General features: G+C 38.7%; 2 protein-coding genes across 2 annotated transcripts in view; both read right to left on the reverse strand.

Annotated features, from left to right (window-relative positions):
- Positions 1-1677: 1677 nt before the first annotated feature.
- uckl1a (uridine-cytidine kinase 1-like 1a) lies at positions 1678-10751 on the reverse strand. Its single transcript, XM_046056602.1, has 15 exons — positions 10707-10751; positions 10189-10376; positions 9851-9957; positions 8553-8723; positions 7692-7763; positions 7356-7545; positions 7172-7233; positions 5442-5458; positions 5092-5190; positions 4911-5004; positions 3772-3834; positions 3549-3671; positions 3186-3293; positions 2781-2937; positions 1678-2128 (listed from the first exon to the last, which is right to left on the reverse strand). The coding sequence occupies exons 1-15, from the start codon at positions 10730-10732 to the stop codon at positions 2049-2051; spliced, it is 1557 nt and encodes a 518-aa protein (XP_045912558.1). The 5' UTR covers positions 10733-10751; the 3' UTR covers positions 1678-2048.
- Positions 10752-15930: 5179 nt separating this feature from the next.
- The window catches only part of samd10a (sterile alpha motif domain containing 10a), an 8234-nt gene continuing 5445 nt past the window's right edge, over positions 15931-18719 (reverse strand). The window contains exons 3-5 of the mRNA XM_046056945.1: positions 17052-17220; positions 16812-16952; positions 15931-16274 (exon numbers count right to left, since the gene is read on the reverse strand). Of these exons, the coding sequence (XP_045912901.1) occupies positions 16252-16274; positions 16812-16952; positions 17052-17220 (333 nt within the window). The 3' untranslated portion in view covers positions 15931-16251. The remainder of the gene's footprint in view (positions 16275-16811; positions 16953-17051; positions 17221-18719) is intronic.

Consider the following 18719-nt stretch of genomic DNA (forward strand, 5'->3'; position numbering starts at 1 on the left):
GATGTTTTCATTAATGCAAAACTATCTTTTGTGATGTCAAATCTCAACATATTTTAAGTTGTATGATGAAAGTGATTCAGAGTCTGTATGCATTCTTCTGTAGTGTAAGGAGATCTCAAAGGGACACACTATAAATCACAGTGTGAGAAGCTAAATGTGAGCTATACTGACCCCGGCAGGCATTAAGGTGCATCACAGGGAGGGCCGGGCGGCCTGTATCTGAACCCTGAGAATCAGAGGACCATGGAAAATATTCACAAGAGAGCATGTGACCGTGGGTGACATCGCACTTATGATCTGAGCCACATCTGGTCGATCAGTCCAGACACATAATGAAAACATGTCCATTTCCAGCAGAAATAGAAAGAGGCAGTGAGAACTTAAAATCTCCAAGATGATGAATACCCTGAATTTAAGATTTATTATATACTAAGCATTTTACACCTACTGTGAATGTGTAAACATACAAGATTTCGGTTCACTTGAATAGTTCCCCTTTGCGATATACAGTATGTGAAATTATATACACTTTCTACTACTACCCTACTAGATGTGAGTTTTCTCACATACCATATATAAAAAGGTCTTACTAGAGAAGCGTAAAGTGTAAATAAATTTATATCAGAGCATATTGTTGAGCAAGTTGCACCAGCTGTTCATAAATTCAAAATTAGCCTAGTTATAATTAGCCCCAATTTGTGCCTCTCATGTATGAGCATTACATTTGAGTCACAGGGATATTGGTTGGATTTTCTTGTCTTGAAGGTATTTCCAGACACTTAACAATGTAATTTCCAGCTACCCAGAGAGTAAAAACACACAACTTGAGAAACAGGTTAAAAAAATTTTTTTTTGCAGAGCACATATAATATATAGTCTACGATTCTGGAAATACTGCCAGATTATTCAAAGATCGCCAGGTATTTGATTTTTAGAAAATCTGCTGCTACCTCTGTGATTCGACTGTAATGCTAATACACAAGAGGCACAAACTGAGGCTAAATTAACGTTTACTAAGTGGAGATTTATCAGTTACTAAATTAAAATGGGTTGCACCATTTGTTACGTATAGATTAGTTACTACATAGTTACACCTACTTACTGCCAGGTGAACTGTAGCATAGCTAACTGAACCAACTGACAAAACTAAAATTAGGTTGCTAATATGAGCCATTCAGATGAGGAATAAAAAAGTTAATGGGTTTTGGACAACACCTCTGACCTGACACTTATTCAAAATGTTGTTTAATAATAATGGACACTAGATTTTAACATATGTTTCACAAAAATAACAGAGTATACCCTTAAAAAACAAAATATTGCGCTAATAAGGTCAGTTGGGTTTGCGTAATCGAGAATTTACCACTCTAAGCTCCATAAATACTACTAACTCTGAAACACATATTTCTCCATATTTGCAGATATATATAAAACAATATCATACCTACATTTACAAATGATTGAATGTTAATAGATGGATTTCCCCCTCTAAAAGTTATTATAGTTATCTTTTTAGCGTTATTCTGCGGATGGCAATTTTGGTCTATCAGTTGTTTATCCACCATTTTGGTCCAGACTTAAATATCTCTTATATCTATATCTATATTATATCTCAACAATTAGTGGATGCGCTGCCATTAAAATGTTGTAAATATCTATGGTGCTCAGAGGATGAATTCTAATGACTACTGGTTCAGTTTTAATGGTGCAACCCAATGTAGTTTGGCACTAGTAACTTCACGAACAGCTGATACAATCCTGGATCAAATCATTTAGTATATAATAATATTGTTATTGCATTATTGTACCTCAAAGGTTATGGCACTGTTTCACCTCTGTGAAACATCTGTATGAAAACATTAAAGATGAACATACTCAGTTGTAAATAGAACAAAATTTCCCTCATCCTTACAACTTGACCCAGACTCATCTGTTGTATAAGAGTATAAAGGTTCATGTACAGTACACAAAAAAATTTGTAGTTTAGTTTTTTTTAGTTTTCACAAAGTGTTTGTATTTTCTTTCACAGAGGCTCACAGATGTGTGTGTCAGTATGACGGCTCCTCCGGATCCTCATCACTCCAGGTGTCGGACCCATCTGTCCCAAAGTACCGGTCCCCAAAGTCACCTGAAAACACACAACAGTGGACTACAGTGTATCAGTGGGTTATGGGCTGAAGGAAATCATGAAAAAACACAGCATAAATACACAGTAAAACTAAATGGCTGCAAAGGTTGGAAGATTTGGAAAAAAGACTGATGGTTTTCTAAAATGATGTTTTATGATTGAGTCACAAATAGCGATTAATTAATGGGTCGAACATAAAAACACTGAAGATGCATTTTACTATATAAAAGTAATGTTAATTTATGTAATTAATTATATTTACAGACAAGAGACTGGTCTATCTAATATGAATACTGTGTAGTTTAGTTACAGTGGTGATCGAGAGCAGTGCTTGAAGTGACACAAGCATAAAATTAGAATCTGCTGGGACATGAAATGAAATCTGCCAACTTGAAAGGGAAATGTTTATCTTTTAACTTCTGCAAAGACCATGGACATTTCTATTCCCTGCATAAATCTAAAATCATGCACCCATAACTATGGACTTTGAAAACATCATCTGAAATGCTGTAAAGTTATCATTTTTGTACATCATCATTCAAGCTCTTCTCTGAGACATTCAAAACGGACAAATAACTTGTACTTTGGACAGACGCCTTCTGATTTTACAGTACAGTTACAGAAAGAGGGGTATGTGCATGTGATTTCTTACCAATACCAGGAATTACATGTAATAAATCGTCCAGACTCTTGTCCACAGCTGTGGTGATAATTTTGACCTTCGGGAAGGCGTAGGCCACAGACTGCACCCCGAGCTCTGCCATCAACAGCGACACCAACACAATTTTATCCTCCTGCACCTCGTGATCCTGCTCAGCCACACACAACACAGCAACAGTCAATGCATGATCATCATCAGAAGGATAATTAGTAAGTTGAAAGAGAAGAAAATATATGATATTTCTCTTCCCAGAAATGATGCTAATCAAGCCTCACAGGGACGAAAAAAAAACTTCCAATCAATAACACACATAAGACATAAAACACGCAACTGACCAAGAGGAGGGGTTCCTATCTTACATCTTACTGAAGAGTAATGATGTTAATCTTCACCCACCAATAGGACTCGTACTGCCATCATGGCAGCAGCGCCAGTGGAGACTGTGCTGTCCATTAGGATGACATGATCTTCACTGATGTCTTTGGGCAGGCGCAGGTAATGCAGCTGGTGAGGCCAGAGAGGAGGAGACAGGTTACCATGGTTACAAACGCAGGAAGGGTAGTTACCACGGAGACACACATCATGTGGAAGAAGGAGAAAAAAAAAGAAAAACACAATCAAAACATTGTCATCTTTTGTTTGATGAGATTTCTGAGACACCATCTAATATTATGTCAGGTCTCAGAAAATGTAGCACAGGCATCTCAAAGACGTTGATGGGAATGGCATTTTTTTTACTAAATGACTAATTTTTTCTACCTCTGGTTCGCCTGAGTCAAGGTTGGTCTGGATGAGGATCTTGCCGATGCGGACGTCCTTGCACACGGCCCTCAGCGCAGGCTCCATGGTCTCTCCTGCCCGCAGGACCGACACACCAGTGATCTGTGGAGACAAGGCAGTGGAGCAAGTGTGATGACAGAAACCCTGCGGACACACTTGACTGGAAGTTAACAAGATCTTGTAAAAGAAGAGCATCACTCACCCCTTTCCCGTTGTAACTGCGGCCCTCGTACTCTTGGCCCTGTGGAGTCTGAACTACGCACGGCTGTTAGAAGATACAGAAGAGAAAAAAATCTCCCATAGATGCAGATACAAGAAAAGTGCTAATATATTGTTTTAGTATGTATGTATATATAGGACTTTGTCTTGTGAATGTATGAGGCATTTCATAATACACTATATACGTAATGTATTGCTGCAACAAAATTCAGTTTGTTTGCTTTGGCAACTTCACCAAAAATGACATAGACTTTACTTTGATACCGACAATTTTCCAAAGAATTTTTATTTGATACCTTCTAGGAATCCACTGGTTTTGGTTGATGTCAGTATGGTATTAAAATCAACTTGCAGAGACTTGAACTTCACTTGAGACACCCCAGGCAATCCATCACAGTGTGCATTCAGTCAGCATTTTTTTTCCAGGTACATTGTTGAGAGCTGTTTTAAAAACTCTTTCCTGTTGGTACATTCAAACTATGACAACTGATGACTAAATACTTGAGAAACAATAAGCAAACATTGATATAGGGAAAAAGATAACTTGAAGAAGTAGTGAAGTTGTTTGACGGTTGGCACCAAAGGTTTTCAAAAAAGTTCCTGTTTTCAGCTTCATAACCATTAAACAATAATTATAATAAGTTGTGTGATTATTGTTTGTAATGATTATAATTATCAATTACTAGTTATTATCATTTTCAAACTATATCGGCAGAAACTAAAACTGAAAGCTGCCTGGAAAATATAGAAGCATATAAATATTCAAAAAACATACTTGGCATGTAAAGCAGGCAATGAAAAAGTAAAACATAAATTATTTTTATATAAAAGGTAGTTTATTTTAAAGAATTGAGACTACTATCCACCTGTTGGGGCAATATATTTCAAATAGCTTTTTCTCTGAAAACAGTTTCCTGCTTGATGACAGTGAAAGTAAAGCAGGCTAAAACCAAAACAGCACACTAAAAGATGCAAGGGGAACTGCAGATTTGGTAATAATTCTCTGTGGGTTCGTCACTGCGAGCAACCCCTTCCACATAAAGGTAGTCATGTGATCCACTATTGATTCGAACATCGATTATATCCAGTTAAATATTCGCTAAGTAGGTAAAGTTTACCCACCTGAGACGGTAGAAACGTTAGTGCGTGTTCTATGAGAAGCCGCATTAATCTCTTAGAGTAGAAGATAAACTCATCTCGGCTGGTTTCTTTATTCCTGCATTGCAGAAAAAGAAAAAGGTTTTAAAACTCACTCTCACAATGTTACAAGGACTCAAAGTCATACTGGAGAACAGGTCTATACCTAATGATGGTGTGCAGGCCTTTGACCTGCGGCGTACTCTCCAACACACTGAGCGTCTGGGGCAGCGGCTGAGTCTGCTGAGCAGAGGCGAGGAGCGCCCTGAGAGCAAGTAAAGGTTGTTCAGATCAAAAGGTTTCTCTGTGTTATTCTGCTACACTAAGGAGAAATGAAGCAGTCTGGCCTTAAGACGGCAGAGAGTTATCATTAAGACCTAGTCACTAAACACAGGAGGACAGAAACGGAGAGAGAGAGTGAAGGGTCAGACTATACACAGCACTGATACAAAATCTCTAATAACAATAACTGGACCAAAGCTAGTGAAGGTAAAGTCAAAACACGTATCAGCGTACCTGACACTGAGCTCACGCTGCATTAAGAGAGGGTAAGAGAAAGACAATAAAATGAGGTAAAAATGCAGATACTGAGAAGACTTCCCCAAACTGTCACCCAGTTTGGCTCACTGATGTGTGGGGGCAGGTTCTGATAGCAGGTTCTATTTTGGACCTGGTTCCAAGAAGGTAAGAAGCAAAAAAAATCCCTTATTGAATCTTTCATTAATAATCTTTCTAAGATAGTTTGCCTCTTTCCGACACTACAGGCTTCTGCTAAGATAAAAAAAGGTCACATATACAAACATGTGCCACACAGGTGTTAACAAAACTGACTGACGGACTGCCTTAGCTGACTCGCTCGAAAGTACAGATACACTTTAAAGTCAATGAAACAACTGCAAAATGCAATATCTGCAGGACGATACAGCAATGAGGAGAACGTCCCTGCTTCAATATTTATCTACCGTCCACCATATTAAAGTAACTAGATTGCAAGTGCCTTCATCATGTCAAGTGTTAATTGTTAAAACATTTTTGCTATTTTTTTATTAACTTGAGAAGGACAACTGGTCTGCTTCAACTTGCTGCCAGTGTTACATTGTATTCTGTGTACTGTCAGATTCTTTGACCTGTAGCAGTGCAAAAAACCTTTTTTACCTTCAGGTAACGTTAAGTGCATCAGGCATGCAGAAAAAACTAAATAAATAAATTAATGTCCGAGCATTGATAGAATATGTGGTGAAAGCCCTACACCCTTTCAGTATGGTGCAGCACTCTTCTACCTAAACTCCATAATACGAGCTTACGTTCCTTCTTGGCCACTACGCTCCTCCAACGAACGCCGTCTAGCTCTGCCATCCCTACACACAAAGCAATCTCAGTCCCTCTTCTCATCTGTGACACCACGATGGTGGAACGTGCTACCACATGCCATCAGAGCAGGCGCGTCCCTCTCTAACTTCAAGAAGCTCTTGAAAACTCATCTCCTCCGAGAACACTTTCTATTATAACACCTCTAACTCCTAACCTCTAACATGCACTTCCTGTGCTCTTCTTCTTCTATCCCCTTACAATTATCTTGTATTATAGCACTTTTTTTGTTAACTCTTACTTCTTTCCCTAGGTATTTACCCGATTGATGCCATGCGTGCTATTAGCTGTTACTAGTATTTATTTATGCTCTTACTAGTATGTATTGTCTGTTGTAGATCTTGTGCTGTACTGATGGTTTGTTGATGCTTGTATGTTGTTACTCAAATGTAAGTCGCTGTGGATAAAAGCGTCTGCCAAATGAGTAAATGTAATGTAATGTGATACTGAGTTAAATAAAAACAGAACATTAGTGTCTCCATTCTCCATCAAACAAACAACCTATAATGATTCGATAAGGGATTCAAAAGGATTCAAATTTGATAAAATGCCATTGAACCCCATTCCTACTCAGGTATCCAACAATGGAGCTCTACCGCACAGAGAAATTAGCTTTGGCTAAATAGAGAATTTCATTATTGTGATTTGCTGACAATAAGAAGAATATAGACAAGCACCTGACTTATCCTTTAACTCTGCTTTCCAAAGTGAGATGAATAAAAGTCTGAAAGTTTGTGATTTGAGAAGTTCTGATTTAATTTAAGCTTGAAGCAAGTTATTGTACAAGCAGAGGGTCTCTCTTTCGGCCTGTATGATACAGCTTTCAGACACATGGTGGCGCCACTCTCTTATGTACAGTCAGTCTTTTGACTACTCACCTCCTCAAGTTGGCTGTGAACATGTTGGACTATCAGATCAATGGCCACCATATTCCCCCCACCTTGGAAGAACAAAACAAGAGACCAGTGCAGCTGGAGATGTTGTTCTCTGTAGCACAGTCAACAATATGTCAAAATGTTGGAGATGAAGCTGTTTAGTAATGATGTGATCTGGCTGTCTCACCTCTTGGCACAACAATATCAGCCAGTCTCATGGTTGGCTCAATGTACTGCTCAAATGCTGGCTTCACAAACTTGTTGTATTGCTTGATGACACCTTCAATGTCCCGCCCGCGCTCTGTAATGTCCCTGCGGAGCCGGCGGACCAGCCGAATGTCTGAGTCTGTGTCCACAAAGATTTTCATATCCAGGAGCTGCAGGTGGGAAAGGCAAACACCCCTGAACGGTTCAATTATATTCACTTCAGCAAAGCAGCTGCTCAAACAGAACCTGGTGATGACTGCTTTACTTCACTCAAGAATTCTTCAAAAAGAAAAAGAAAGAAAACATATTTCTTTACCTGAAGGAGCTCTTTGTCCGCAAAAGACATAATTCCTTCAAATATGATTACACTGGCCCCATACACATTTTTCTGCATAAAGGGAGAGAGAAAACCAAGACTCTTCAAAGCAGAAAACTTCTTCATGAACAGTCAGTTCAGCTTTTGTAAGATTAAAGCTGCAGAATGTTACTTTGAGTATTTTTTGTTTTGAAATAACAATATTTTATTTAAGTCTATAATATATTTTCAGCTTTAAAAAACTGCAACTGCTTCCTTAGTGTCTTCTACTTTCTTCTTTCCAAAATTACAGGATGCATATTTAATCTTTCTGTAGAAACTCAACAACTTGCCTGTGATAAAACACAGACTATAAAGCATGGACATAGTGTCCATGACGTCACCCACAGGCTTCTGAAGAGCCGTAGTGAAGCTCAATATGCTTGCCTCTCGGGCGGCTCTGGCCTTTGCCATCTTGGCAGAACCTGCTTTGGTTAATCCAAAATTGGGCAAAGAGGTGGAGCTGAGTTGGGCTGAAGGAAGCCTGGTTGCTGAACCACCTAGTGGCTACTGACCTGAGAGATCACCCACCTGTCACTCAAAGTGGCCACACCCTGCAAAACTTTAAGCCTTTAATATGATTCAAACAGCTAAGTCATCTGAAATTTCACAGATGTCTTGAACAGGAAAATTTGCTACAGAGACCAAAATAGTTTTTTGTACCAGGCTGTAAACATGTTTATTTCTGCTATAATGTTGGGCATTTTAACATGTGGGTCTGTGGAGATTAACTCACTTTTGAAGCCAACCTCAAGTGGCCATTTGATGAATGGCTTAATTTTTCCACCACAGAGGTTGCTGCTTGGGTAAAACACAACTCACCCAGTCTTTCTGTCGTCCGTGTGTGGTGAAATCGTACACTGGGATCTTCACACTCTTGCCCTGCTTCAACTTTCGCAGGGTGGCAACCAGCAGCTGAAAGTCAAATGCCCCCGGATGATCAAAGTTGTAGTCGTTACTTGCTGCCAAAGCCTGCTCCTCAGGAGATAAAACCTGTAAAACACAGATTAACATTCACAGCATGTCACTCATAAAGCATGTTTGAAGAATTTAAAGGACTGTTTTGACATTTTGGTATAGCATGCCTATTTAGTTTGTTGCAGAGTTAGATGAGAATATTCAGAACATTCTCACGTCTGAACACTAAATATGAAGCCAAAGGTGGGAGTTTAAGCTTAGCTTAGCACAAAGACTTTAAACATGGGGAAATAGCTAGCCTGGCTCTGTCCAGCGCATGCCATCGAACTGTTAAGTACTCAGGATGATCAGTTTTTTATATAACATTAGTAGGTGATCTTGTTTTAATTATGGATGACTGATCAGGATGACAATGGCTGGATGTATTCTAGATTTTATGTTGTAATGTCACTGTGCATAATGTGAGCAGACATTTAAATATGTTGTTAAATATTTTGTCATATGTTTTAATGTTTTATGTTCAAATCGTGTTCTGTGTTATCCCTCGGGGACAATAAAGTTAAACCGAGGCTTTTATGTCCTGTCATATCATTAGATCATAAACAGTTAGGGAGACAAATCTCAAACAAACTTTACTGTGGTTTCTTGCGATGGTTCTCAAATGTTTTCAAGGACCCATAAAGTGACACAATTTAGACCACAGACACCCATTTATATTATCTCTGATAGGATTACAGAAAGTGTAAGAAACCCATGACCAAAATAGTCATACAGTCATTGTGTTACATATGGATGGGATTATAGTCAAAATAAGTTATTCCACTTTTTGCTGAGGACCACCTCGAACACTTTTCACACTTGAAAACCACTGGTTCATTGGACAAGATACAGTATTAAAGAATAGTGTGATAAGCTCTTCCCCCTTTCAGGTGTGTGCATAATGAAAGTCAATATAACATGATTATTTTAAAGTTATTATTAAGTGAAAGTACTACGTGTTGTTTGTCTGCGTTACCCCCTTACACCTATCTGTAATCACGTAGCAAGTTTTCCATTGATATCCTTTGTGTACAAAATATGCAAACTGTAATTTGCGGGCTGCAATCTGAAGTGTCACCACCAAGAGGTTATTAAATCCAAACTGTGACAGCCATATAGTGACAACCAAATAAAATTAGACTAAGACTGTGTGACTCTCTCACCTTGTAGAAAGAATCCATAGACAACAGCACAACCCACGGCACATCCAGAGCCTCAATGATCTTATTGGCCACGGTGGTCTTCCCTGAGGCGCTTCCCCCACACAACCCTGCAGATCCACACAGCATTTCAATGGCCCATTATGTGTGTTTTTCAGAGTGTGTCTAATGTTGTCTAGTGGTATGCATGTGCGATAGCAGCAAAGTGTTTTATGGGTATAATAAGACAGAACTGGACAAAAAGGACAGGTTCTGCAGCTCAAAACCACAATTTTGCACCAAGGAAGTGAATTAAGAAAAAAGACGGGGGGAGTAAAAAACATCATCTGCGAGTGTCATACCAATGACAAAGGCCTCTTTTGACTGCGCTCCGTGCTCGTCATACCAGGGAGGTCGGCCGGCGGTGTAGATGGTGCGTGTGCCTGTGCGGAGCAGAGGAGGTTCAGTTTTACTCAGTGAGGTAGTGCTCTTCCGGCGAGGGGCTCCGGTAGGGGGCAGGAGCCGGTCCAACGAGTCCTCCCCGCTCCCACTGCAAAACAGCAGACATAGCAGGGCAGGTTACAGCATGAACACAAAGGTTCATTGCCAGGTGTACATTGCAATCTGTGTGGCGAAGACAATGTCAAAGAGATGCCCTACTTTCACTTTAACAACACAACTGTAAGTGCTTTTTGTAACTTACCAATTTTAGTTTGATAACACATATGCTACTTACATATTTTGTACATGAAATACAGGTGTTAGAGCCTACAACACATTTAGAGTACAAACCACAGACTGTATAAAAACCCATTTACAAAACATTTAGTATGTTGGCCATGAGTTTTGAGAATTTGATCTGAAATCAAGGTTCACTTACAAGCTCTTTTCAGAGCTTTTAAACATCTCTCACAGTTTTCATTAGCCGAAGGATGTCTCAGTCATCCAGGTCATAGTTATCCAAAGAAGGTTAAAGTCAAGGGCAACTGGATTGGAAGATTAAAGTCCAGTTGCCCTTGACTTTAACCTTCTTTGGGTTAGCCGATGGAGCTTCGTCAGTACTGCACTGAGCAAATCCACCGATGAAGGCCATAAGATCATTTTTTTAAACAAACTTTATTGAAATTCCAAAAAGATAACAGAGAACAAGTGGCATGTTGAGCTTTGATTCAGATTTTAAATACAAATAAATGTAGTGGCGTACAAATTAGAGCTTAAACGATTAGTTGAAATGACTTTTACTGTTGATTAACTGTAAGTAATTTTTCAAGCAAACATTTTCCAGTTCCAACAACTGAATTGTGAGTAGTTGTTGCTTTCTTCATCTTATGGGATAGTTGGTCGAACAAAACAAGCAATCTGATGGATTGTTTCCAATATTTTCTCACATTTTTTAGATCAAACTATTCATTTATAAATAATGCACATTTATCAATAATAAAAATAATCATTAGTTGCTGGAAAAGTAATTTTTTAAAGTTAAGTTAAAGTTTTAAGTTAAAAAAAATAGGTCCTCACGTCTTCCTAAAACTGACATATTACGTCGTTATTAATTTTTTAGAAGTAGAGGATGATGGGTAGGCGAAGCAGGAGCCATGAATCAAGCTTCTAGATAAGAGTGGCAAAAGCATTTGAGTATGTTGTATAAAATCAGCATGACAGGGGTCATAATCATGTAAGAACAAGTACACAAGAAAAAATATGATTCTTATATTTTAAATATGTGTTTATACAGGAAGGAAGTACATTTAAGCAAAAAATAGATGTATTTAAAATAAAGACATGTAACATATTTCTGGAGAGATGCATTTTCAAATTGGCCAAAAACAAGTACTTAACTATAAATCTGACTTACTTCATGACACTTTATACTTCTCCTACGCTACTACATTTCAGAAGGAAATTATGTACTTCTTACTCCACTATAGTTATGTGACAGCTGTTATTTTACAAATTAAGATTTTACATACAAAACATAAGAACTTTTAAAATATGATGCATTTAAAAAAAAAAATACAACAGTATATGAGTTTAAACAATTTGTCAATAATCAAACAATTAATCAAAGACTGTCTTGATAACTGATATATTATTTAGCAAAAACGCCAAACATTTAGTGGTTTCAGCATCTCAATCATAACGATTTGCAGTTTTTCGTCATCCTAAATTACAGAAAACTGATTAACTTGAGTTTTGGACTGTTGATTGGACAAAAGGCGACATGAAGGTGTAACTTTGAGCTGTGAGTAATTGTGACAGGCATTTCTCACTATTTTCTTACATTTAACAGCAAACAAGAAAATGATTGATCAAGAAAATAATCAGAAGATTAAACGATAATGAATATGATAATTCGTTGAAGCCGTATACTAAAAAAATTTAAAATTGGCTCCACCACAACCAACTACAAAAGCAAAATACTCTTTCACTTAGGTAAAGGATCTGAATACTTCCTCCAATACTGCCTAGATTGTGTTAATGCTACTGTTTGATTCTCTGACCGACTCATCACATCTTAGATCACTGTAATTAAGATTAGGCTCTCACTATGGAACACTTGAAGGTCAGCTTAGCTTTTGCGTCACACTCTTTGATCCCATTGGCAGTAATTAGAAATCAAATGAGTAATTGAGTTTGTTTCTTATGTAATGCACAGCTACATGCACACAAACTGTAAAGAAGAGAGGACTCATTAATGTTTCGCATATTCAACCGATGCGGTTTCAAATGTTTGTTCAGTAATGACACTCCACAGGCAAACCGCTGAGACAGAGTACAAATATAACACACCAAAATCCCTGCAAACTAACCCAGATCCCCACACTTACTCTGACCTCTCAACAACCCCTGTTTAGAGACTATTTATAGCTCATACACACATCCATTGGTGTCTTTGAGAGCTTTGTGAGGGAGAAAACTTACATCCTGCCGGGAACTGAAAGAAAGAAAACCACACAAACAGTCAGATCATACCTGCGGTCAGACCTCAGGGACCAACAGCCGGAGATTCTGGCTCCTGTGCAGTCCAGCAGAGTCATATCTGCTTCAGACGATAACCTGCTGCCCTCCAGCTCCCCAAAACAATAGGCCCTCAACAGAGCAACACGGGGCGAATTCGTAAAGGTGTGTAACTTACAGATCTGTTTCTAGTCTGCTTTTACTTAACCCATTCACACAAATGTATCTGTGCAGAACTCTCCATGCTACTGTCCATGTGTCCTCCTTTCTCTGTGTGTCTGTGTGACAGACACTAAGAGGATCACAGTAGCACTGGCAGCAAAGAGCTGTGTGGCTGGTATTAATAGAGGCACCTAAAGCAGGACGGGAGGGACATCTTCTGCTGATCCTTCCTCTTGGTTCACTGATCTGATCCACAGAAACACTACAGCGACGGCCACACTGAAATATATCTTTTAGGACATAATAGGACATATATGTGGGAAAATAGTGAAATATGTCTATCACAGTTTTCCAGAGCACAAGATGAAGTCTTCAAAGGCCTTGTTTAGTCTGACTAACAATCCACAACTCAAATATATTCAGATTACAATGATATACAACAAGGAAAAGCTGGAAGCAATTAATAATTTCAACAACACTAAAAGCATTGTCTTTTCCTGGTCATTAGAGCTTTTACCAGCATGGCCCTCATACAACACTTTACTTTACTATACTTTATTTGTCTTCTATTCAAGCAAATCAAGTTATTTATTTATATAGCACCGAAACACACATTTCCTCATATGGGTGTCTGTGTCCTTAAACCCTTGGTTCAGATGAGGTAAAACATCCTGTCTTATGCATAAGTATGCATAAGACAGGAATAACAACAAGGGTGTCACTTTGTGTTGAAAAGTGGCGGGGACATAGGGCCTCAGATTAGGGGTGTGAAGAGACACTTAGCTCGCGAGACATAACGATACGTGATAATAGGTTCACGAGACCAATTCAAAAAGATCCTTAAACAGTGTTTTAAAGATATGAATGCCGCGATGCCCCGGAAATTTTAATCATTAAACACTTCATTTCCTGCATTCTGGTGAAAGTTTCTGCACCAATTTATGGTTGAAGTGTTTTTATTTATATAAAAGGAAACACAAAATTCAGGTAGCACATGACATTTCAAAATCTATAAATATAAAAAATATAATGCAGTGCAGCTCACGGCAGTCTGTGTTGCTTTCAGATCTGTTTCTCCTGTAGATCAACTTTTCTCATGTAATATCATCCTTGCTGAGGCAACACATATGTAGGCATGATTAAGTCTTTCCTCTTCTTTTGTCATGTTCACAGGGAGAGAACGGAAAACTTGGCCAAAAAGAAACTGTGAGAAGAAGTTGTTAAAGTTAATGATTGGTGCATGCATATTTTTGGGTAATTTTATTATCAGTAGCTTGTTTTTTTTTTTTTTTTTAGCTATTACTATTTTTGGACAATGCACATATATTTTAATTGCATTGCATGCTTTCTTAAAGCGCAAATAAACCTTTTTAAAGGCATTTTCATTTGTTATTTAACAGCAAGCTATATTTCAGAACGTTTTTTAACAAATTGAAAAAGTGATGGGGACAAAATCAGCCATTTCAAAAAGTGGTGGGGACATGTCCCCAGTTTAAATGATACCTATGAATAACAATAGTAAAATGACAAGAGAAACATTTGGAGAAGTAGGCCATTAAGGTAATTTACTTATGTTAAAGTAGCAATACCCCATTATACAAATAGGCTACTCCATTACAAGTAAAAGTCCTACAATAAAAATGTTACTTATGTAAAAGTAAATACAGTACAGTAGTAAATATTGATTTAAGTATTATAAGTAAGTACTCATTATGCATTATGCAGTTGTGAAAGAAGTTTTCAAATATAGCCTATTACTTAAGTAAAGGAGCATTACTACAGTGTAGAAATACTCCTGATAAGTAGAAGTCAAGCTAATTCAAGTATTAGCATCAAAACATACTTAAGTTGCAATAGTAAAAGTACTCATTAGGGAGAATGGTACAATTCAGACTAATAAATATTATTCGACAATAATTACCGACACATTAACTATCAAGTGCAGTACTTATGTACAGTTTTGAACTAGCATAGTTCAAATAAGCTTCATCTGACCGAATACAATATTAAAGCGTTAAGCGTATTAAACACTTACGTAGGCCTACTTTAACTTAAGTCAAAGTCTACCTCCTAATGTTTTTTGTGCAGTATTGCTACTTTTACTTCAGAAAATTTACTTGCCGACACTGCCTATTTGCAGCTGGTCAATCTTATGTTTAGAAGAAGATTAAAAGGGTGAAAATGTTTATATAGCCTAGTTTGAGTTCTTGCGTTCTTTTAAACAGTCATGGCCTATATTTTTTGAAGGCTCTATCAAAAAACAGAATAATATTGAAAAAACTCCATTGTCACTGTGAGCACCACAAACTAGACAAAGATACATATGCTTAAAAGTGTATGATAAGTATATTTTAGGGATATTCTAGTGGTTTCTCATCGCGCCTGTGACGCACGACTGTGTCAACATGCAGCTCAGCTTCTTCTGAGGAGCTCCGTGTTTCCAACGCATCGGATGAATCCACAGCTACCATCCTTTCACTAGTACAAGTCATTAATACATTCCAACACAGACAGGTTTTAATTCAATAATACTAACATTACAGACGAAACAAGTCAGATATATTTGCTGTTTGGGGGAGAAGATCAGGGGAGTCAGTGTGGTTAGCGTTACATTACAGGATGGACGATGCTACGGACTAAATAAAAATCCCATGAATAATTTCGGTACAGGGAATTAAAACACAGGTAAAAAAAATACTCATAGCGCCATGTACCTGTCTGAGCGGGACGACATTATTTTCCCGCACTCCGTTTCCAGCTGGTTCTTGCGACCTCGGAGCCGGGATCGGCTGGTTAAAGCCATGGATGGATTCTCGCAACCGTGCTGTGGGATTATGGGTAATGTAGTTTATTGTCTCGTGCTTCCTCGGCTTATCTTGTCAAGGGTAATGCAAAGAATCCTGACCTTTAAGTTGCGATTTGTTAAAAACAACAACAACAAAATAAAAACCCACTGAGATGTTTTTTAAATTTATTTCTTTTTTTTTCCTGACATTAAAAAAGTTTCAGAGAGAGAGAAAGAGGTAGAGACAGTAAGAGAGAAATAGCTAATAATTAATCAAAGAAAATTGACCAAACAGATTGTCATGGAGCTTCTTCATCACAGTTCATAGTCAATCAATAAAGATTATGTCTGTTCATCGTGCAGATGCAGGGAATGAAAAGCTGCCAACTTCCAGTCAACAACACAGTTCTGGATACTGCTTCTTGCTGGCTGCATTTACTCTACAGGTCTGATTCACATTTGAGTTTATTTGAGTAAATATCCCATGATTCCACAGCATACACGTCTTCAGGCAACCTGGCTACGATATGTTTCCAAAGGAACCTGTAAAAGACAGAAATATTAATACTTTTTGGATGTTTCCTAAAGCAAAAGTATGCTTATTCACTTTTAGGCGGAGAGTTGGATGAGGAGCTTGATACTACAGTATTTAAATCCTCCTTCTCCTCTCTGGTGTCCTCAATGTCTTCCTTCAGATTTCTCTGGATCCATTGTTCCAAAACTGAATGAACTCACTCTGGCACGCTTTCTCAATGACCACATGGTGTAGGCAATCAGTATTTAAGTGTTTGTACTTCTATCTGGGTCGTTAATGTGCTTACTAAGCTATTCAGGATCATTGAGCCAAAACTGAATGAACTCACTCTGGCACGCTTTCTCAATGACCACATGGTGTAGGCAATGAGAAATGAAGGGATTTGTAGTTGTGTGTAGAGTTCAGATAAATGGGTGTTTTAAGCAATTGAGAAAAACTGTAATATGAAGCTACTGCCATCAGCCGAGACTCCAGAAGTTACTGGTACAGGTCTCAGAAGGTCTTGAGAATGAAGTGGTAAAAAATACAAACACACAAGCCCTCACCTCTGCTGAGCAGCTGCAGGTTGCGTCCTTCCTCCTGCACCTGAAGCTGCAGCACCTGTTGCAGCAACTCCTGCCGAAGCGTCTCTTGCACCAGTCCCATCCTCTCCAGCTTTTCCCCATTCAGACGCAACAACGCGCGACCTGGAAAGCAGAGAGCTCAAAAATCAATTTTGCCTTTATTTTGGAATTCTTTTATCCACCTTTCATTGTTATGTCTTTGGATGATCTTAGCAGTGTGACCTGTGATGGCGTGGTGGGAGAACACCTCCACGTAGGTTAGGTAGTTGTGTGGACAGTGTTTCTTCAGCCATTTACAAACATCTTGTTGTGACCAGAGCACAACGGGGCGGATCAGGCTTGGCTGTGTTGGGCTTGTGTGATATATCCCATAACTGTCACTGGAACGGTACTGCAGCCAGACAGACAGGAAGACATACAGATAAATACAGAGATGGACATGTAGTTGAGGAAGAATCGAACATTTTGGGAAATGTGCTTATCTGCTCTCCTACTGAGAGTTAGATGAGAAGATAGATACCAATCCCTCGTTGATAGAGCAGTCACTCAAGACTGCAAGACCAGGCAGACCAATCTGTGCACCGCCTGGATTGACTACAAGAAAGCCTACGACTCAATGCCACATACATGGATACTGGAATGCTTGGAAATATACAAGATCAACAGGACATTAATAGCCTTCATCAAGAACTCAATGGGGCTGTGGAAAACAAGTCTGGAAGCCAACTCAAAACCAATTGCACAAGTCACCATCAAGTGCGGCATAACCAAGGTGATGCACTATCCCCGCTGCTGTTCTGCATAGGCCTGAACCCCCTCAGCCAGATCATCACAAAGACTGGCTACGGATACCGGTTCTGAAGTGGAACAACCATCAGTCACCTCCTCTACATGGATGACATCAAGCTGTTTACCAGAAATGATCGAGACATCAACTCACTGATCCACACTACCAGGATCTACAGCAACGACATTGGAATGTCGTTCGGACTGGACAAGTGTGGTCGTATGGTAACAAAAAGAGGGAAAATTATCAGAACCGAGGGGGCTGAACTACCAGAAGGCCACATTGCAGATGTTCAGGACAGCTACAAATACCTTGGGGTGCCGCAGGTTAACGGAAACCATGAGGTGGCAGCAAGGAAGTCTGCCACAGCCAAATACCTACAGAGAGTAAGGCAGGTCCTGAAAAGTCAGCTGAATAGGAAAAACAAGATCCGAGCCATCAACACATAATAATATAATAATTATAATCTTTATTTGTAGAGCACTTTTCAAAAACAAGTTACAAAGTGCTTTAACAAGTGTAAAGACAATAATACCCCAAAAAAACAATAATACAGAAACAAAACAAGATAAAAGCAAGAAAACATTGAAAAGACTAAAATACAAGTTTAAGATAAATATAAAATAAGTAAAACAGAATAAAATAAAAGGGATAAAATAAAGTCAAATAAGATCGGGAAAGGCTCTCCTATAAAAGTATGTTTTAAGAAGGGACTTAAAAGAGTTCACTGACTCAGCCGACCTGATTTCCTCGGGCAGGCTGTTCCAGAGCCTCGGGGCCCTGACAGAAAACGCTCTGTCCCCTTTAGTTTTCAGTCGAGACTCTGGAACAGACAACAGACCTCTGTCCGAGGATATCAAGGTACGTGCTGGTGCGTATGGGACTAAAAGTTCAGAAATATAACAAGGCGAGAGGCCATGAAGAGCTTTAAAAGTGATCAATAGAATTTTAAAGTCAATTCTAAAACATACTGGGAGCCAGTGTAATGAAGCTAAAACAGGAGTAATGTGGTCATATTTCTTTGTTCTGGTTAAAAGCCTGGCAGCTGAGTTCTGGACAGTCTGGAGTCGATCAATAGATTTTTGGGTTAAACAGGTGAAAAG

This window comes from Micropterus dolomieu, linkage group LG08 (assembly GCF_021292245.1).
Source record: "Micropterus dolomieu isolate WLL.071019.BEF.003 ecotype Adirondacks linkage group LG08, ASM2129224v1, whole genome shotgun sequence".
Classification (NCBI taxonomy): domain Eukaryota; kingdom Metazoa; phylum Chordata; class Actinopteri; order Centrarchiformes; family Centrarchidae; genus Micropterus; species Micropterus dolomieu.

Bases quoted from the DNA above. Each gene is read 5' to 3' on its own strand.
- uckl1a (XM_046056602.1), bottom strand. From the start codon at position 10,732: ATGTTTAAAAGCTCTGAAAAGAGCTT. The intron at 8,724-9,850 runs GTGAGAGAGTCA...TGTGTTTTACAG, and splicing joins CTATGGATTCTTTCTACAAG to GTTTTATCTCCTGAGGAGCA. The intron at 7,764-8,552 runs GTGAGTTGTGTT...CCCTTTATGCAG, and splicing joins ACGGACGACAGAAAGACTGG to AAAAATGTGTATGGGGCCAG.